Here is a 20982-nt window from a genome sequence, read left to right as displayed (position 1 = left end):
TTTCCATTATATCAATGCCTCTTATATTAATGCTAAATATACATCCATTTTTGTGCCAGTTGTTTTCCTTCCTATGGTCTTTAGGGGAGAATTGATGGGAGGCAAGGAAGCAAGAAGACAAGGACAGACTCTTCTGCCTGAAGGCCTCCAAAGGGTGAGCACCACTGGCTTTTGGGAAGTTTTCCCACTCTCAGGAGTATGAGAGTATCTGGTCTCCCCAGCTACCTTTCTGGAGAAGCAATGTTTGAGGAAAAGGGACACATCACAGTGTTTGATGTAAATGAGAACCTTCTTTTTATTCCACATATAAAAGCTGGTTTCTGGAGCTGGGTAGGGAAAGGCTTTTGGCATAATCCTACTTCTGTGTTGGCCCTAAGAATAAAGGTCTAGATTCTGGTGACAAGGCCTTTCCCCAGGTGGGAATGAAAAGTCCTGCTCCTCCAGTCCCAAATTAAGGAGTAGGAGCCACAATGTAGGGCAATTCCTGGGTGAGGTGTAAATCAGCTTGGGGCAGACTCTTCCAGGCGAGTTCTAAGATCCCATACTGGGCAATGCCCATAGGGAGTATGGTGCGGACATTGTTCTGCTCTGGGAGGGACACCACCTCCTGGAACTCTGGAGGACCTTTAGGGGTGTGAGAACTACCACAAAACAGGTGGTAGAACAACCGCTCTCCAGGAACTAGGTCCATGGTCTTTAGGGCCTCTTTGTAAATGATCTCTTGGGATCGGGGCTCCTCTCTCATTAGCAGTTCCTGTAGCAGCCTCTGGATTCGAGGGGACTTAAGTTGGTACAGATCCATGAGGCGGTAGAACTGTTCCATCCAAGCAGCAATGTCTTTCGCATATCGCTCCTTCAACATCCGCAAAACATGGTACAGTGCCACAAACGTCTCCCATAGAGGCACATCTTCCTTTTTTTTAGAGCTGGGCTGTGCTTTCTTTTCCAGCTTGGGCAATTTGGGAAACCTGCCCGTATCCTTAAAAGCCCAGAAGTTCTTTTGAAACATCAGTGCCAGGGTTTGTTTTTCCACAGAGGCATGGGCACCTGTGAAAATGTCTCTTGTGGCAGGATAATAGTGTTGCATTTTCATCTCCTTGAGAGCAGTGGATATCTCTTCTGCCCGCGCACTCCTGTAAGGCTCTCCTAGAAGATACCAGTTTATAGCCTTTGGGTCTGGAATCCTTCTGGTAGCTAATGGGGACTTTGGTGTGGAGACAGCCAAAGATTGTAGCCAGCTTTCCTTTTCTTTTCTTTTTATAGGAGGGATCACTTTCAGGTGTTTTGGGCCCACGGGTTCTTTACTGGGTTTTGAGATACACGTGCTTCGTGATTCCAGGAACCGCTTGTGATGGTACCCAAGGGCTTCAAGTTTGGCCAGATGCATCCACTGTAAGTTTCCCTTTGCAGTGAGGTCTTTGAGAAGCTGGCACAATCTGTGGAAGTTACTCCTGGAAAGCTGTTCTCCTGCCTCCATCCGTTCTAGGATATGGTGGATCCACTCTACATCTGAAAGGCTTACATCTCCATATATTTCCTCAGCCAGAATTTTGGACACAGGTAATTGTACCTCAGTCTGTACCTTCAGAGATGGATGACGCTGCAAAATCCACTGCCACTTGGCCCCGAGTGGTTTGCCTTGGAGTTTATGAGCTTCCACATTCTTCTTCAATATTTGGGATAAATATGGGGTCTTTAAGTCAGACTCTTCAGACTCTGAAGTTGTATCCAAAACATGTAGAGGCTTGTATTTCTTCAACAATTCTTCTTGTTTATCTATAAACCCTGTCCCTGGGAATAGCCTGGATTTCTCAAGTACTGTAGCCTTATCCTCCCAGGATATTTGTTCAGTTGGCTGTAGCATGGGTAACTTCTCTGCCCTCCCCAGAACTGTTGAGATCAGTTGCTTGGATGGGCTTTTCAGAACTCCCAGTTTTATAGCACTGCCTTTGACCTCAGGGATTCTTTTTCGAATAGAAGGTACTGCTTCTCTTCCTCTTAGGTCTTTTTTCCTTTCGTCTAGTAATTTAAATCGTTTTTCTTTTTTTAAGATCTCTTTTTTCTTGCCCACCTCTTCTTCCAACAAGCTTCTCTCCTCTTCTTCCTCTCTCTCACTCAAACTTTCCATCTCTTCCTCACGCGTGCTTTCCTTCTCAGACACTTCCTCCTCCTTCTCCTCCTCTTCCTCCTCCTGCTGCAACTTCTCCTCTTCCTCCTCCTTCCCTTCCTCTTCCTGCTCTTCCCTCTCCTCCTCTTCTACCTCTTCCTCTTCCTCTTCCTCCTCTTGCTCCTCCTCCTCTTCTTCCTCCTCATCAGACAAACTCTCTTGCTCTATTTCATTTAACAGGCTTTCCATTTCTTCAGAGAAGCTCTCTTCACTTTTCACTGTATCCCCTTGACTGGGAAACTCTTCCTGTTGCACTTCAACTCTCTTTAGCTTTTCTCTCTCTCTTGACCTTTGTTTAAGGAATGGCTTTGCCTCTTCTTCTTCCTCTGTTATTCCTTCCTCCTCTTCTTCCTGTATGACTTCTCTCTGTTGCCTGGCCAATCTCCTTTCTTCCTCAGTCATTTTTTTCTCTTTCTTTATCATTCTTCTCATTTCCTTGGCCAGTTTTCTCTGCCTCTTAGCCAGTTTCTTCTCATCTGTGGTAATTTCTGGTTGTTCCTCAGAAAAATCCCACTCTTTGGCATCAAGTTCACTCTGTGCCTTGCTCAGTTCCCTTTCCTTAATGAAGAATGCCCTCCTTAACTTTGTCATCTCTATTTCTCTCTGGGTTATCATCCTTTCTTCTTTGATAAGGTCTTGAAGTACCTTTAAGGTTTTGCTGCTCACTTTTGATGGTTCCTTGGAAATGCCCTTGCTTTCTCTAGCCAACTTCCTTATTGCTTTGGCTAGCTTCCTTTGTTCCTGGGCATATACTCTCCCTTCTCTAATAAACTCCAATTTTCCTTTGGCAATGTCCATTTCCTCTGTGGCCAGTATCCTATCTTCATAGACCAGTACCTTCTCCTCTAGTGACAATTTCCTCTTAATTAGTTCTCGCTCATCCTTAATTAGTTTCTTCTGTCTTGAAGTTTCTTGAGTCTCTTCCTTGAAGAGAGCTTCCTGACCCTCAGCCAGTGTCATCTTCTCCTGGGCCAGTTTCTTCATTTCCATACCCAATGCCTTTTCTTCCTTACTAATAGACCAGTCACCTCTGAGCTGTTTCAGTTCTCGGAATATCACCCTCCTCTCCTTAGCTAATTTCATTTTGTCCTGGGCTAGTTTGTGCTGTTTCTCAGCCAGGGTTTCCTCTAAATGGGTCAGGTGTTTTTCTACATCATCCAGTTTCTCTTTCTTCTGGAAAAGTTTCTCCTTTTCCTCCAACTGCTTCTTCACCATCTGAGCCAGTCTCTTCTTGAACATGTCCAGTTTCTCCTTGTCTTGGATTAATTTCTTTCTGTTCTGGGTGAGGCTTGCTTTGTGCTGCATTAAGTGTTCTTTCCTCTGAGCCAATTTCACCTTCTCCTGAGCCAGATTCTCCTTCTTTAGAGGCATAGTCTTCTGCCTCCAGGCTAGTATCTCCTTGTGTTTGGTGAGTTCTTCCTTGTTCTGGACCAATTTTTTCCTTTCCCAGGCCAGTTTTTGGTTATTCTTCATCAATTGCTCCCTTTTCTGGGCAAGTCTTTCCTTTTCGTCAGACAGTTTTCCCTCGTCCTGGGCCACTTTCTTCTCTTCCTGAATCAGCAGTTCTTCTTCCTGGGCCAGTTTTTGCTTATTCTTCATCAATTGCTCCCTTTTCTGGGCAAGTTTTTCCTTTTCCTCAGACAATTTTCCCTTGTCCTGGGCCAGTTTATTCTCTTCCTGGATCAGCAGTTCTTCCTGGGCCAGTTTTTGCTTATTCTTCATCAATTGCTCCCTTTTCTGGGCAAGTCTTTCCTTTTCCTCAGACAATTTTCCCTTGTCCTGGGCCAGTTTCTTCTCTTCCTGGATCAGCAGCTCTTCTTCCTGGACCGCTTTTTTCTCTTCTATATCCAGTTTCTCCTCTTGCAAGGCCAGTGCCTTCTCCTCCTGAGCCAGTCCCTCCTCTCCCTTAGCCAGTCTCTCTTCTTCCTGATTCAGTTCCTCTTCTTTCAAAGCCAGTTCTGCCTCTTCCCATGTGAGGTCCTCCAGTTCCTGGGCTAGTTCCTTTTCTTGCCATGTTAGATCTTGCTCCTTCTGGGCCAGCTTTTCCAGTTTCTGGATCAATATATTTTTTACCTCGACTAGCTTCCCTCCTTTCTTTACTGTTTTCTCTTCTTCTCGAGCCAGTTTCTCCAATTTCGTGGCCAATTTCTTCCTTTGCTGGGCCAATTTCTCTGCTTCCTGGCTGAGCATCCCCTGTCTTTGGGCTAGTTTTTCCTCATTCTGGACAAACGTACTCTCTGCCTGGACTGTTTTCCTGCCTTTCTGGGCCAGCTGCTCATAGTCTCTGGCCAGTTTTCTCTCTTCCTGCGCCAGTATTTTCTCTTCCTGTGCTAGCTTCTTTTCTTCTTGTGCCAGCTTCCTCTCTTCTTGGGCCCGTTTCCTCTCAACCTGTGCCTGTTTATATTCTTTGTGGATCTGTCTCTGCTTTTCTGTAATCACCTCTCCTTCTTCTCCCCACTCCGGAGACAGTTCTTCTTCCAGGGTCACTTCTTCTTCATCCTCCAATGGTTGCTCCCTGGACCTGCCTGACATCTTGTCCCAGATCTGTTCCCATTCATCCCATATCAGCTTGCTCATGTCCTTATCCAGCCTTTTTTCATCTGGGAGTAGCTTTTCTTCATCCTTTTGTAATTTCTCCTCTTCCTCAAGATACTTTTTGTCCAAAGATTTCCTCCATTCATCCCAAGATATCCTTGACTCACCATAAGTTTGTTTCCATTCATCCCAGGACTTCTTCCACTCCTGCCAAGGCACCTTTGGCTCTTCCTTAACTGGTCTTCCTTCTTGCTCAACCATTTCCCCCTCTAATTTGGCCATTTCTCCCACTTCCTGACTCACATCCCTCTTGGTTATTTTCCTCTTTTTATCATCCACTTTTGTTTCCTGCTGGACTGCTTTCCTCTCGTGCTTAGAGGGCTTCTTAGAGGGTTTCCTCTCTTCCTTTGTTGATAATTGTTTTCCCTTGGTTAGATCTCTTGGTTCTAAAAAAATTACTTTCTTTTTCTTGCCCTTTTTGGGAAGCACCTGGGTTTCCTGCAAGGCCTTCCTGTCCCTTTCTTCCTTTTGCTCTTGCTCCTCTTCCATGTCTTTGATCACCATGTCCTCTCTAATTGCTTCTCCATGAATAAAAACTGGTTTCTCCTCTGGCCAGGCTACATCCCAGTCAAGGTCCTCAAGCCGTGTCTCACTTTCTCTCTTCAACAGGGGGCAGATCTCCTGAAAGAGCTCCCAGCTGGGCTGTCGATCTGCCAGCATCTCCTGAGCTGTGGTCACTAGCTCCATGTTTAGATCTTCTGACATTTTTGTCTGGGAACCAGATATCCTCAGGGTCATAAGACGACACAGATCATCCCGCCATGATGAACCATATCCAGGGGTAATCCTGTGGCCAGGGGCTCCAGAGGCACCCCGCCCTATGGCTTCCACCATCTTCACAACTTTCTGTTCCCTTGCAGGAAATGGAGATTCCTCAGCTGTAACTTCAGCGTCTATTGCCTTCCTCTTGCGCCTCTTTATGGATTTCTGAATTGTTGCTTTCCTCCCTCTTTTGTCACGCGTCTTCCTCAGCATCTTCAGGGTCAATGCAACATGATCCTTTGCGGCATCTTTCTCTGGATGTTCTTGTTCATCTTCTTTTGAAATCTCTGCTATACTGGAGGTTGAAGACCTAGAACCCTCCCCCTGAGTTTGTGTAGCTTCACTCTGATCACCTTGATCCTCTAAGGGACCTGGCTCTGTGTCAGTGTCTTTCATCTTCTTGAGGCTTCGCAAAAATTTTTGAGCTGTAGGGAAAATCAAAAGATGGAGATAAGGAAAGCATGGGAGGTTTAAACAACATCCTTCCCAGTATCTGGTATGAGCTAAGAGGAACTACCATAAAAGAAGTAGCCAACAGAGGGGGCTGAGGCCTTTATAAAAAAAAGCATTCCCCTTGCATTATTCCCAGTGCCTTCCCTCCCCTCATCACCAGCCACCCCACCCCTGCCAAATCCTAGAGAGGTAGGTCTTGGAGTCTTTCTGAACTTGGGCGGATTCTTCCTAGGAAGGTTCTTTTCTGTGAAAGGATCTTTCCACTTATCTCTGTTCCTACCTGATACGTCTTGACTCACTTTAGCCCTAACTCCCCTGCCTCTTGGGGACCCTGAGGCATGAACCAGATCACTCCGTACATACTATGCTTTCTGCTTTCTGCTCGGCTCCGTCTCTGGCCTTTGCTGGGCTTGACGGCAACTTCAGGTTCTTCAGAAACTATATCAGGTGGCTTGGAAAAGGAGCTAAGTTCAGAAGCCTCTGTGATATATAAAGAAAAAGTAGGCTTTTCATCTCTCTGTGATAAGGTCAGGTTTTCATTCAATCGCTGCTCCACTTGAGTATGAAGGATTTGGAGATCTGTGGCCCGCATTCCCAGCAGATGGTCCAGGGTTTCCTCCCCAACCATTTCTTGCCTATGAAAGTCAAAGGAGAGGAAGGACTGTGCTGAGTCAGGGACAAGAGGGAGAATGAGAAGGAAAGAACTGCTATGGAACAGGCAGGTGACTTGGCAAAGTGACCAACAGAAACAGTGTATGTAGAGGTAAAGGATGGCCGAGAAGGAAGAAAAAGTCTAGGAAGCTGAGATGGCAGTGAATGGAGTGATCTGTATATGGGGGCTTCAGGGATAGGAGAAAAGGGTGAAAAAAGAGGGCACTTGAGGAGGAAGGGGACAAACAAGAATAGGAGAAGAAATGGAGAAAGGAGTGAGCAGTCAGGGGATCGTCAGGATAGCCTAAGAATGGAAAAAGACTATGAACAAGAAAAAAGGACAGGAAAAGTTAATGAACACTGATGAACAGATAATGAAGGAAGGGAGGGGGAAAATGGGGAGGGGGAAGAAGAAAATCAGAAACTGGTAAAGAACTGAAGAAGGCACAAAGAACTTACTGCATCTCCTGGAAAGTATCTCGGTTCTGGATCAAGTTTAAGAGTGAGGTCTTAGTGTGGATTCCAGTCTCAGGCACAAGGTTCAGGGCCTTATTCCTCACTCTTTCATCTTTGTCCATTAGTCCTTGGGCCAGAGGCAGGGCAAAGAGATGAGTAATCATTCCTAGACGCTTCAGCCCTTCCCAGGCTAGCTCTCGGATCAGTGGGTTGGAATTGGTTGTATCATCCAACAGACGATGGGCTGTTTCGGAGCGCAGGGGTGGAGACACCTGATAAGAGGCAAAGATTTGCCCTAGTGCACCAATGCAGCACTGGTACTTCAGTGGAGAAGCATGGATCATAGTACTGAGAATTGTCTCTATCAGGCTATTGATAGCTATTTCACTCATCTTTCTTCCCAGCCAACTGCGGTTTGCTGAGTCTGTAAGGACACTGTAGGTTACATCCTTGGTCACTCTTGTTTCTAGGAAGTCTTCTTCCTCCTTTTCATATGAATATTCTCCTACATCACTTATAGTTCTTGCCTTACTGTGCCAGAAAAAGAATTGTTGAGACTTGTCCCATTCCAATTCCCGCATGGGTGAGTGCAGGTTGCACTGTAGGTATATCGGGCTGCCCTCTGGCCAAAGACGGGCACGAATCACTGAGTTAGGGATGTAGCAATCAGGAGCCAAGAGCCATTTCCTCCCATGGCCAAAGTAGCATCGCAGTATCTGATAGGGGTTGAGTCCATTCCAGGTAGTCAGCTGCAGTTGGGGAGGAATGACATAATGGGAATGAGGAAGTTTTCTCACCTGCTTCCAATCAGTTTCCTCCTTGTCCGAGGCATCGCGTCTGAAGGAAGACAGTAACACAGGGCTCCCTTGCTCATCTTCTTCTATGACATGTGGCACATTGTGATCAAAGGCAATAGCTCGCTTATTGACAAGGCTCTCCAGACCCACTAACTGCTGCTGCCCTTGTCCAGAGTAAACATACTTGGGCACAAACATAGTCTCAAAAGAGAAGAAGAAGCTTGGTATGAAAGGCTTAGGAACTTCCAACACTTCATCTGTCATACCCATAAGGGAAAGGCGAGCCAGCAGGGCTGGTGGAAGCAGTTTTAAACAGGACACCAGATAAAGACTTTGGTTGAAAGTTAGAAGCAGGTCACCCCGGTCATTTGCAAAGCAGAGTGGGCCAAAGTGCAGTGATGAATCCAGCATGGCTACAAGTCTACCATGGAAGTTCCAGATCCGGACAGAGCCATCACTGCCACCTGTGACAAAAAGACTCAAGGATAGGCAGACATCAAAAGATACAATGGCACACTGGTGCAGTGGCAATGTCTCTATGAATGTCAAGCCTTCCTGTGACCCAGAGGACAGAAAATCATGGAACTTCCAGAGACGTAGGCAGTTAGTCTCCGTGATAGCACCCACAGACTCGGGCAAAAGCATCAGATGTGTTAGGTGACAGCTACTGAGAATGCTGGCGAGGGGCCGCAGAAGTACTCTGATCCCCTCAAGCACAGCTTCTGATAGGTGTATATAGTCATCCATTCCATAGGAACAGAGCAAAGAGTTTTCTCGGCTGCCAGAAAGCCCTCCAGGCAGTGTAGAGAGTGCTAACACAGCCCCAAAGTGCATGAATTTCTCTATTCGGGCGCAGCTGTGCTGGGAAAGCACCCTGATCACACCACTCTGGTGTCCAGAGAACATGAGTCCTTGTAGACCCCGACCCAGGTGGAAATGCCCATAAGCCAGGCATTGTACCAAGTCCTGAGAATCTGGTGAGGTGCACAAGAGATACTTGGCTGGGCAAGGGCAGCGGGTTGTGTCAAATACCAGCACCTCTGACCTGCCTGTTGCTACAAAGAGTTCCTCTTTATCTGGGTCATAGGCCCAGTCCACAGCCTGGTCCAGGATTGAGAAGGGCCAGGTGAGAACCAGAAGATTCCCTGTTAGTGGGGACACAAAGTGCAACAAGCCATCCTCTGTAGTGCAGAAGATCCGGAACCAGTTATCACCACAACGGATCCGACGCACCTGCTGGGGAGCAGAGCCACAGACATTGAAGAGGTTGTAGAAGCAGGGCAAACTGCGCAAGAAGAAAGAATGGGTGGTCTGGCAGAAGAAAGTAGTGCTGTTGATAAACTGGAGTTGATACAGTTCCTCGCCAACTTCTAGCCGCCGCAGCAGGCCCCCTGAGGTCAGGTTCCACTCCTTGATTAAGCCTTCCTTGCCAGCCGTTAGCAGGGTGTGGGCTTCTGGCCGGCTGTGGATACATACCACTGATGAGAAATGGGCCTTGAAACTGTGGAGAGAGTGGCCCCAGCTGAGGTTCCATACTTGGATTTCCCCAGTCTTGTTGCCAGCATAAAGAAAGCCCTGATCAAAACAGGTGAAGCAGCAGGTGATAGAGGAGCCACTGGTGGTGGAAGTGAACCTCTTCACCTCTCCCAGCTGGCCGTGGCCCTGGCGCTCAAGGACCCTGACCACAGTCCCACACAGGGCTAGGATGGAGCCATTCGGGCCGTTCAGCACGATGTCATGGACAAGCTCATCACCAGGCATGGAAACCATGTAGGCTATTTGGAGGCCCTTGCCAGTCCGCTCGATGGTCCAGGTGACCACTGCCCCCAGGATGCCTGACAGAAGCATCTTCATTTCTGGGTCATAGCAGAGGCAGTTGATGTTAAAGCGGCAGGGTACTACAGCCAAGGATTTGAATGACCGAAAGTGGTCCCCAAAGAGCCGCAGGAGCAGGTCACCACAGTAGACCACGAGGACGTGAAAGGAGCCTGTGTGCACCATGGACTGGATGGGTGGCAGTCGTTCGGTCATGGAGAATGTTCTCTTCTCCACCATGTCCTCGGTTTTGCTCTGCATCCATACTACTGCCTAGAAGAGAGTAAGACGGAAACTGTCTAGAAAAGATAGTAGAAGAGGAAAGAGCAAAATATTCAACTCTTTTCCCCTGTTCTTGAGCTAAGGAGAAACTGGAAGACTCCAGAGTGATTCAACCCCCTGGTTTTGGGAGTTGGAAATATTGTAGAAGCAGGAAACCTAAGACTCTTTCCCTACCCTTGGCCTACTTTAGGAGAACCATAAAATCTATTCAGTATGGAGACTGTAATTAGAGAAAGAATGAGGTGGGAACCCTGGATCCAGGTCACTTTCATTTAAGTGGTATTTCTTTCTGGGTTAACCTACGGTCAGAACTTACATGGGCATGGCCCCTGTAGAATGGGCTAAGAAGAAGAAGAAAGGCTAGGTAGTTTTACCTGGATTTCTTTTGTGCTTGTTGTCACCCAAGAGAGGGAGGCAAAGAAGTTGGCATCACTGATGTAATAGCATATAAGCGGCATATTTTGAGGATAGCGAGACTCTCTGAACAGAATCTGGGACCGGTCACTCAGCACAACTACATCAGTCTTTGGGTCATCTGAAGTTTGCTGGGGAGAGGCATGGCATAAACTGAGAGACCAGGAATGCACTAAAATATATTCTCACCTAAGTCACAATTGAAGCAGTTCCCAAATGCCTCAACCCCCAGGACCACTCCTGTGACACCCAGACATGCACAATTTACCACCTGTGGGACCCCTACACTTCACAAGCGTGTAACAAAGCCCCCAACACAAGAGAGAACCAAACCTCACCAAGGGTGTATATGGGCAAATTTTATGGTGTGAGCACAGGGGAAAACTGTTCTTCCCGACATGAAGTTAGTATACCTGTCCTCTAACATCCTCTCTTCTGTCTAAAAGGTACACATGTCATAAAAGACACATTTAACAGATTATTGAGGCAAGTGCACTGCATACCCAGATGTAATGTAACAGTGTTCCAAAACTCAGTGCAGCTTTAAGTTATTAAAGCCTAAAACTGCACTAAGTAAGACTTTTAGGATACCCTACTTGGCCTTTAAATTTGACAGATGAAGATAGTATATATACAAAATAAATTATTCCACGCTGATAGAGCATGTGCTACGAAACATGTGCATGGAATCCTTTTACGTAGTGCCAGCTGTAGCAAAACTGAGGTTGGCAGATGTTCTCTTTGGTGCCTTCTCCCTTCTCTTTTAGAAGAATCCCTCATTCCAGAGGGTTGGTTCTTCTGACAGTGCTCCAAAGGCCTCCTCCATCACTACCAAAAAGTCCTTGGCAAGAGATCCCTAGACTCATTTGTAAGTTGATGGCCCACTTCCTACTAAGGTGACAATTGTCTTTATGGTCTACCCTGCCTGCTTCCTGCTTCCACAGAAGATCTGTGCTCCTCTGAAGTGCTCAACACTATTATTAAGATAGAAGCCAATAACACATTTATGTTCTACATATAACTTACCTTGCTTTTCTGTATCATGTCATTTATAAGGTATTTAAAATCTTTCCACAGGGGAATGAGTCTGGGGGAAGACATCACCTTGATTATCCCCTGGTCCTCCTCAGGACCGTTGTTTAAAAACCTGTGGGAATCCAAAAGAGGCCAGCTTAGCACTGCTACTGTTTGAGGAGCTGGAAATCAGAAGCCAAGATCCAAGAACTCATGTTTATTGGACACTCTAAATGTCAGGAACTATGCATAAGGCATACCTTCTAATTTAATCCTCATTACAGCCCAGGGAGGTAGGTATTACCCCATTTTATCAGTGAGAAAACTGAGGCTTGGAGAGGATAAATAAAGGAGTTGGGGTTTGAACCTTAGCGTTGGCTGTCAAATCTAGTAGGATATTTTGGGTGAGGGAAGCAGAGAAACCCTAGAGAGGAATGGAAGGGAATACTGTCATAAGCAAATAGTGGTTCTTTGATGGTAGTGGTGTGTCAAGAGAGCTTTTTGCAAGGACCAGTGGTTCCCAAATGTGGTTCCTGGACCTCCTGCACCAGGATTCCTGAGAAAGAGGTGTGCCTTTTTTTTTTTTTAATTGAAGTATAGTCAGTTTACAATGTTGTGTCAGTTTCTGGTGTACAGCATAATATTTCAGCCATACGTATACATACATATATTCGTTTCCATATTCTTTTTCATTATAGGTTACTGCAAGATACTGAACATAGTTCTCTGTGCTATACAGTAGAAACTTGTTGTTCATCTATTTTATATATAGTAGTTAATATTTGCAGATCTCGAACTTCCAGTTTATCCCTTCCCACCCCCTTTCCCCTGGTAACCATGTCTGTGAGTCGGTTGAGGTACGTCTTAAAATGCAGAACCTTACGTACTGCCCTAGATCTACTGAAGCAGAGCCGTGGAGGTGGGACCCTGAGACCTTCACAAGCTCCCTAGGTGATTCTGTGGACATTCAAGTCTGACTACTGGAATAGGAAACTGAGATAAAAGGCGCCCAGGACTAAGAGTCAGCCCCACGTTGCACAGCTGGAGAAAGGATCCAGCCATCTGGCCTTGCAGGCTTTCCCAGGCTTGCGGAATTAAGTAGCTCTCTTTAATGTGATACATTTGCTGTTCATCATCCTTTCCCATTCCATTCTCTTTGGCCTTCAAGATGACAAACCTCTACTTTTCCTGGTAGGATGGTGAATGAATCCTACTTTTAACATGTCCCCTCTGCCAGGGACTCTGTCATTACTGATCCCATGATAGGCTTGTTTTCCTTATTTGTAAAATGCAAATACCGGCCTTGCCTACTTCACAGGATTGTTGCAGATAAGATAATTTCTGTGAATACCTTTTTAAGTATACTCTGAAGCAACAAAAAATTATGATTACTGTTTTTAGGTTGGTTTGGTTCTCCCAGAAGTATTTATTTCCCCTAATCCACACGTCATATTTTTCAGTTGCTCTGGAAACAGGACAGCTAAATTTATAGTCTGGCCAGCAGAGGGCAATGGAAGCCATCCTTGTGAAGCCCGTCAGGAAAACTAATGAACTTTCAGTTTAAAGAAGTGTCCCCAAAGTGCAGTCCTCAGGAAGCAGCATCAGCATCACCTGGGTATTTGTTAGAAATGTGAATTATCAAGCCCCATCCTAGCTACTGAATTGGAAACTTTGAGGGTAGGGCCTGGAAATCTGAGGTGGGTTTTTTTTTGTATATAACTATATATATTTGTGTGTGTGTGTGTGTGTGTGTGTACACATTTACTTTAAAAACTCAGGTAACATATAAATGCTCACAATAAAAAACTACTAGTAACTCTACCTCACCCATTTCATCATTTCCAGTGACAATCATTTTTAACTCTTAGCCAAGTTTTCTGGTTACTGTTTCCATTTTTTAAGTAAAATGTTAACTACTATTTCTTGATTTTTCAAAATTATACTTGTCTTTTAAATTACTCTTACTTGGAACATTCTGTAAGCTAGTTTTTTTTATTACACTTCAACTCTACATACACATTATATTGCATGTAAATACATATATACAGTATATGGCACTTATTTTTAGTTTACATGTATGTACTAATTATTGTTTCTAAGAACAGATTAGATCTTTGGCTTTTTAAACTTACATAGTTATCAAAGGAATAAAGCCAACTACAAAATAAGAATCAGCAGAATGTGGTAATCCAATCATAAAGGACCTGAAAATCTGAGTTTTAACAAGCTCTCCAGCTGGTCTTATTCACCTGGTCTGAGAACCACTGGTTTGGAGAGCTACTGGAGTTCCAGGTCATTTGGCCCGGGCCTCCTAAGGCAGGGTCAGCAGAACTCACCCTCTGGTATGGCTAAGCCTAGGCTCTGTGCTGCCACAGAGACTTGATGGCTGGATTTGGGGGAAGAAGCAGGCAAAACTTACTATCATCATCTCACGTGTAGAGCAGATTAGAGCCCACAACAAAAACTTTCACATCAGTCACTTCCTTAGTTCTTAAAAGAATTTGGAGAGGCAGACAGTATCATCTCCATTGAGGAGTGGAAAAGAGATGTGTTCAAAGATACACACAGGAGATTCAAAACTAAAATCCAACCCACAGTTCAGGATTCTTCTATCATTTCAGAGGAGGGAGAGGTTCTCCCAGCTGATGCTAAGGTTGCTCTCTGCCCCACAGACCCACTACTGGGAACTAGGGACTGACTTTCAGACATCAGTGTCCCCTGTGTCTCTTTCCATTCTCCCCAAGACTGCATGCTGCCCTCCTGCCGTATCTTTTCCCATTCTATCCCCCTGTAACCCTGCACTTGCTGCTCTTTTGGACCACCTTTCAGGAGCCACTGTGATCTGCTGAAATAGATCACTGGATGGCCCTGTGGTCCAGGGCCCCACAGCTCAGATTTACCCCACTAGCTCCTTCTTGAGGCCCCAGATCTGCTGAGAGAGTAGTCACTTGTAGTCAACAAATTTGTAGTCACTGCCATCAGTTTTCATTCTTCCTCTTGTCTCCTCTGGATCCAGCTTCTCTCTCGCACACGCTTTTCTTAATGAAAGTACTGGAGATTGAACCCAGGACCTCGTGCATGCTAAGCACGCACTCTACCACTGAGCTATACCCTCTCCCACTGGGTCCAACTTCTCTTGACCAGCCTATAAAAACCAAGTTTTTGGGACTCTTTGGGGGCATATTCCTTGAGGGTAAGTGAGAAAGAAGGCCTTCAAACCCTAAATCTTTGTTTATTTTTTGCCACTCTCTTATCTCATACACTAGTTTGCTCAGGTTACCTTAGAGGAAACCTCTCCTAAAATCCCCCACATCTTTTTTCACAATTGTAGTTAGATTTTAATAGTTCTGTCAGTAATTGATAAAAGAGCCAGATTTTAAAAATCTATAAAGATAAATTAGAACAGCATCATTGATCAACACGATCTAACTGATAATCATTAAATAGTATACCCCGCAAAGGCAGAAATACATTAATTTGAGGTGCACATGGAATATTCACCAAGATAGACCATATCAGGGCCATAAAACAAGTCTGAATACGTTTTGAAGACTGAAATTTAAAATGTATGTTTCCAGCCACAATGGAATTAAATTAGAAATTAATAGTAATAATATTGATAGAAAATTCTCAAACACTTGAAAATCAAGGAACAAACTTGAAGTAACCCATGGGTCACAAAAATCATAAAGGAAATTAGTCATACAAAATATTTTAGCACAATATCAAAATTTGTGGAAAATTCCCCACATTTGATTCCCCAATTCCATTATCCTTAAAACAAGTCTGGCGTGAGCTCCAGATGCCTTAATCCCAATGCTTTTAACTTTTTAATCTCTTGATAACCCAAAAATGATCTAATGGGAGAATTCAAGTCCTTCAGCCAACTTAGGGAAGTCAGTATTTGGGGGCTGAGATATGGTATGTCCTGCTGACTATATAGAGACAAACCAGGTCTGTGATTGGGCATTGACCCTGGCACTACATACTTTTTCTTAGCTGCAGTCCATTCCAAGGCACTATGTTGGTGGTGGTGGGATGGAAGGCCAGCATTCTATGAGCCTTGCCTTTGTAACAAAGAGAATTGGCTCTAGGGGGCACTGCACTCCATGATACCATTGGGCCCCTGGGCTCCTTTTGGGTCACTCATTGACTTCATATACTATATTGTAGGAGTGTAAGGGTATAAAATTCTTGCCCCATAGAACTTGCAGTTTAGCAGAGAAGGCAGACATCAAAGAATAGTCATAACAGTCATTATAATGGGAAATTCTGGGTGATGGGTTATATTCTTTTAGCTTGCCTGCAACTTAATTTTCCTAAAGTTAAAATAAATTAAATTATGCTACTGATTCAGTCTGAAGAAGGAGAAGTACTGTGAGTACATACAACAAGGAGACCTGACCTGACCACCCAAAAGAAGGGTGATGTGTGCTCCACAATTTGAGGTAAAGCCCTGTATGGATCCCACATCCTTGCAGGTAGCTCTCACATTTGGGGACAGTGATGCAGAAGGCCCAGCTGGCATCAGAAAGGCCTAATTAGTTGACTGTAAAATCAGAGGAACTGTAAAACCAGAAGGCAATCTTGACTTACTGACTTACTCTGTTTTTTTTTTTGAATGACATTACTGATAAGAAGCCCAAGTCTGTCCCCAGGGCCTGGGAATGCTACTCTGGCCTTACAGGTGAATTCACAGCTAGGGCTGGGACTGGAATGCACTCTCTTTACAGAAAGAAATCCTTTTCCAGGCTGACAAACGTACATTACTAGGGTGGGCTAGTTTTTAATTCGGTGTTTCATTTAATTTTTACACAATGATTCTATGACTTAGCTATCATCCTCCATTAATTAAACAACTTTATAAAGTGGACATGGTAAAAATATTCAAAACAAACTAAGGAGCATCTACTGAAAAGAAAGACACCTGTTCTGTTTCCTCATCAGAAAGGTAACCCTGGGTCCGTCTTTCTACAGGTGTTCTGTACATACACAAGCATATAGGTAAAATATATTTTTCTTATACAAATGGCAGTATGCTATATACATTGTTTACACATTTTTCTACATAATTTAGGGATTAGCTGACATTAAAACATATGGCTCTGTCTCATTTTTCAACAGTTGTCAGCTGCATGGTATTCCACGCTGTGGCTGAACTATCATTTATTTATCTAAACTTCTATTAATGGACATTGGGCAGTTTCTAACCCTTTGCTACAACTCACACTGCAAATGAATATCTTTGTTAATGCCTCAGAGTTTTATTAAATTTTAAAGTTGAAACAATGTAATTATTTTTTTCACTAAGCATAACTTATTTTAGATATACTGAGTTAAATTATTAAAATTAATTTCATCTGTTTTTAAAATTTTTTAATGTAAAGCTTCAAATTGCATATTTGGCTTGCACTATATTTCTACTAGATAGTACTGCTTTAGGCTGTCACTGCCCGGTGGTGGTCTGGACTTAGCTCTTTGAGGGTAGGAACCCAGTCTGTCTTGATTTCTCCTTTGTCCCCATGATCACCCAACCTGGCAAGAAATGGGTGCTTAATACATTTTTGTTGAATGAATGAGCAAAGAATGACTTCTGTCCTCTCTCAGGAAGAAGAAATATATGCTTCCCAACTCAGTCTTACTGAGCATTCTCTTGAGAGGATGAGGTGGAAAGGGTATTGCCTAGGTTTTCTTGACCAGAGAACCTTGCAGTTCTAGCCAGTTCTCTTGGTAATCCCTACTGGAGTAGGAGTGGCAACATCCATTTTTTGAAAAAAGGGTCGGCTCCTTGATTATGTTAGCAGCTGGACTAAATTTGAACAAAATTTCTCAGGCTCAGGTACTCAACTAACACTGGGTACCCTCAGAATGTGCGATCAACAAATGAATGGTTGATAACTGGGTCTCCAAGGCAAACCCCTCGGTGACTTCCGTCGAAGGCAGAGCTCTGGAGCCGCCTAGTTCGGGGAAAGGCGACCAGACCAGAATCCCCACACGTTCGGGCCTCCCGGCCCTCGCGTAGGAGGGAAGGAGGGCGTGTCCGCCTCGTAAAGGCTCAGGCCGCGCCTGTTACCTGCAACGACTGGACTCCCGACAAGGGACGGGTATGGTATGTGTGGCGGCACTCAGAAGCTCCTATGTGAAGGACCAGACCTAGCACAGGAGAGCCTGAAGAGCGACCTTGGGGATGCTGCGGGAGGACTCAGCCAACTTAACGGTTACCTCCCCAACCCCGCGCCCGGCGGACTGACCGAGACGAGGAGAGTGAGCGCGCGTGCGCACTGGCGCGCGCCCGGCAGGAAAAAGCTCAGCGCGAGACCCGGCGCGCGCGCGTTCGAAAAGAAAAAAAAGTGCTCCTCGCGGGAGCCCGCGGCAATTTAGGCCGGAGTTGGCCGGCGAGCGCGCGTGCGCGAGCGCGCATAGACGTCCTTCTCCACAGCTCCCCTCTGTTGGGGGTCTAGCGCACTGCTCCGCTGTCCCCGCCTCTCCCGAGGCTCGCACCCTCGGGGTAAGTACCTCGTGCCTGGCGGAGAGGGAGGAAGAGGGTCCACGGAAGGAAGGGAGGGGGTAGACAGGGCTTGGAAAAAGGGAAAAACCGCCCTCGCAAAGCGAGGAGAGCGGCCAACGGGTTGGAGTCTGCAGAAGACACGCCTCCATCCCTCACACCCCTCGGGGCTGCGGAAGTACTCTGGAGACTCGGGAGGCACGGAGGCGACAGGTGGACTACCATTCCCAGAAGGCGGTGCGGCGCCGCGCCTACAGCTCCCGGCAGCACTCGCGCGCCAGGCTTCTTTCAGTCCTCTGCCACCTGGTGCGAAACTACAGTTCCCAGGAGGCCTCGCGCAAAGCGGCTTGGAAGTGGGCAGCCTGGAAGTCACTCGGGCCACCGGAGCTGGCGGCGTCTCCAGCGAGCGGCGCGGGTCTGGACGCCACGGTCGTGGGGCCCGCGGGGCGGGCAGCCCAGACGCCCAGGTATGTGGCTCTGGGTACTGGGGCGGCCTCGCGCAAGGGTGGCGGGGAATCGGTGTCCACTCGGACCCTGAGGGTCAGCGCGGCGGGCGACTGGGCGGACGGCCGGGTGTGGGCACCGATTGTTGGGGGCGGCGGCGGCGGTGGGACTCTCGCCCTCCGGACCTGGCCGGACTCGTGCCCGCATGGCTCAACTTTCCAGACGAGCTACCTGGCGCTGTTGCGGAGGAGCGTGGTTTGGTAGTCGGGTAGCCAGGAGTTCGTGTCCTGGCTCAGCCGCTCTGGAGCTGCGATCTAGGGAAACCGCGCCGAACCTCAGTTTCCCCTTTCGGTCAAACCGGGGAAGAAGAGTATCTGTCTTTTGTCGGGAATTCTGTTGAGATGCTGAGATCTGGTGAATAAAGCATTTGGCACATAGAAGGCACTTACTACGTGTTTGCGTTATTGTCAGTTCCTGAGAAATGGGGTGAAGGTATTATCGACCGCATGTGGTAAGTTGAGGGTGAGCCGAGGGCACAGTTAGCACTCAATGCAGAGTGGCTGCTGTTAACTAAAATTGTTTTGTTAAGAGCTTTGGTTTGGGAGGCAGAGACAGGTTCAAATTTTGGCTCTACCAGCTGTGTGACCTTGGGTAACTGACTTCACTGCCCTGTGCCTTGGTTTCCCTGTATATGAAATGGGTGATTTAATAGCAACCACCTCATAGAGTTGTTTTGAGGTTGCAATGAGAATATCATTTGTGAAGTGCTTAGAGCAGCAGCTGGAACACAGTCAGCGTTCAATAAATGGTACCAGTTATTCAGCGTTTTCTGTTTCTCAGAGACCCCCTGAGGGTGAGGCTCTAGCTATAGTCTTGATCTTCCAGTGGGCCAGACTCAAAACTGGTCCGGTTGATTTCCTCTCCTGCAGCCTCAGGTTCCATCTTTGTAAAATGGGTTAACAGTATCAGCCCCACAGGGTTGTAAGAATTTGCTGAGATTGTATTCCTAGTCCAGAGTCATCTCTCACTAAGTAGCAGCTCTTATATATTTTAATTATTGTTCTGTGTTCTCCATCTGGCCCAGAAACTGCCTAACTGTGGTGGGCTGTGACATGACATTCCTGAGCTTCCCCACATGTTCAGTCCTAGCCTCAGTGTCCCATCTGCGAAATGGTAGTCATAGGACATTTGTGCCAGGGTTGTTTTGATGATTCTAGGAGATAATTCATGTTTAATGTTTAGCACGGGGCCGGATGCATAATAAGCACTTAATAAACATGCCTTGTTTTTCTTGATAGGCCTTTGCTGCTTAATGTTTGTATTTACAGGGCAGAACAGGGACAAGGTTAGTGTCCCCCTACCTCTAATTTTTATTCACCGAAGGTTAAGTTGTGGAACATACTGCAGTATAAGGGCCTGAGAAGAAGATGGCACTGACTTGCTATCAGCAGCCCTCTGCTCGTCTCTCATGCGCTACCCTCATCAGCCAATACATTCACTCTAGTGCTTTATAGTTTTTAGGTTTTTTGGTGGGGGGAGGCAGTAATTAGGTTTATTTATTTTTTAATGGAGATACTGGGAATTGAACTCAGGACTTTGTGCGTGCTAAGCATGCGCTCTACCGCTGAACTATACCCTCCATTCAAATCCTTGATTTTTTTAATTTTAATTTTAATTTTTTGATGGAGGTACTGGGGGTTGAACCTAGGACCTTGTGCATGCTAGGCACATGCTCTACCACTGAGCTATCTGCCCCTGCACCCCACGCTTCTCGTGCTTTATGTACTGTACCAATGCTGTCAGCTCTTGACTCTGTCCCATATTAGCCCCCTGAGCTCCAGCTCCAGATGTGGAGCCTGTGCTCCTTGATGTCCTCTGGTGACTGTCCCTTGGGCACCATGAACTCAAAATGTTCAACCTGACTCCTCCTCCCAGACCTGGTAGTCATCACTCGGCAAATGGGCCAGGCCAGAAACTTGGGAGATGCTCTTCTCCCCGAGCCTTCCCAGGTCCAGTTGATTGACAACAAAGATGGAGCTGTCATTCCATAGCAACGCCATTTCATTGGCCCAGCTTGGTCTCCTGTCTTGTGGGCCCTGGAAGTCCCCCTTGGCCACTGAACTTTTCCAACAAGGTTGAATTGCTTCTTTCAAGTCTCCAAGAATTAATGTATGTGAAACATTAGTAAGGGACAGATAAGACAATATGGACTTGGCCAGATTGCACTGACCACAAGTATGGAATAAAGGCCTGGCTTTCAGGAGACCCATTTCTACAGTTTCAGCCTGATGAGGCTCCCTAAGTCGCTAATTTTTTCTCTGAAAAGCTACATGGTGTCCACGGGTTAGAATATCCTCTGTAGGCAGGGCCACCCTGAGCATTTTGGGAGGTGCCACACTCCTGGGAGGAGGCTGGGCAGGGAATTCATTAGCTCTCCATTTAGGGTGAGTCTGTTGTCAGATCTATCATTGTGATTTCATTTGATAATGGGAACCCATGGTTTCAAATGTGTAATGGCCACTAAATTTACCGAAGGATTTTTTTTTTAATCTGAGGAAATATGACTTTAAAAAAATCTTGGTCTTAATTGTTAGTGACAACAGCACATGGCTTTTTTTTTTTTTAGC

At 46.0% G+C, this 20982-nt stretch overlaps 2 protein-coding genes across 9 annotated transcripts in view; one reads left to right on the top strand and one right to left on the bottom strand.

The window, feature by feature from the left end:
* Positions 1 to 270: 270 nt before the first annotated feature.
* On the bottom strand, positions 271 to 17685 carry WDR87 (WD repeat domain 87). Its single transcript, XM_015248472.3, has 6 exons — positions 17480 to 17685; positions 11419 to 11539; positions 10353 to 10523; positions 7088 to 9969; positions 6341 to 6612; positions 271 to 5949 (listed from the first exon to the last, which is right to left on the bottom strand). Exons 2-6 carry the CDS (start codon positions 11491 to 11493, stop codon positions 452 to 454), a joined length of 8898 nt encoding a protein of 2965 aa, XP_015103958.2. The 5' UTR covers positions 11494 to 11539; positions 17480 to 17685; the 3' UTR covers positions 271 to 451.
* Positions 17667 to 20982, top strand: part of SIPA1L3 (signal induced proliferation associated 1 like 3) — a 214753-nt gene continuing 211437 nt past the window's right edge. For all 8 annotated transcript variants that reach the window (XM_072967157.1, XM_031681736.2, XM_072967159.1 and 5 more), the window contains exon 1: positions 17667 to 18378. The gene's annotated coding sequence lies outside the window, so the exon portion shown is untranslated. The remainder of the gene's footprint in view (positions 18379 to 20982) is intronic.

The sequence above is a fragment of the Vicugna pacos genome, chromosome 9 (assembly GCF_048564905.1).
Source record: "Vicugna pacos chromosome 9, VicPac4, whole genome shotgun sequence".
Classification (NCBI taxonomy): Eukaryota; Metazoa; Chordata; class Mammalia; order Artiodactyla; family Camelidae; genus Vicugna; species Vicugna pacos.
Note: the sequence above shows the minus strand (reverse complement) of the source record. Positions and strands in the feature narration are given on the sequence as shown.

What these genes read in the sequence shown, in the direction of transcription:
- WDR87 (XM_015248472.3), bottom strand. Translation starts at nt 11,493, where the DNA reads ATGTCTTCCCCCAGACTCATTCCCCTGTGGAAAGATTTTAAATACCTT. An exon ending in CAAGCACAAAAGAAATCCAG is followed by an intron (nt 9,970 to 10,352) that starts GTAAAACTACCT and finishes ACTCTCTTCTAG; the next exon opens with GCAGTAGTATGGATGCAGAG. An exon ending in AGCAGAAAGCAGAAAGCATA is followed by an intron (nt 5,950 to 6,340) that starts GTATGTACGGAG and finishes TTTTCCCTACAG; the next exon opens with CTCAAAAATTTTTGCGAAGC.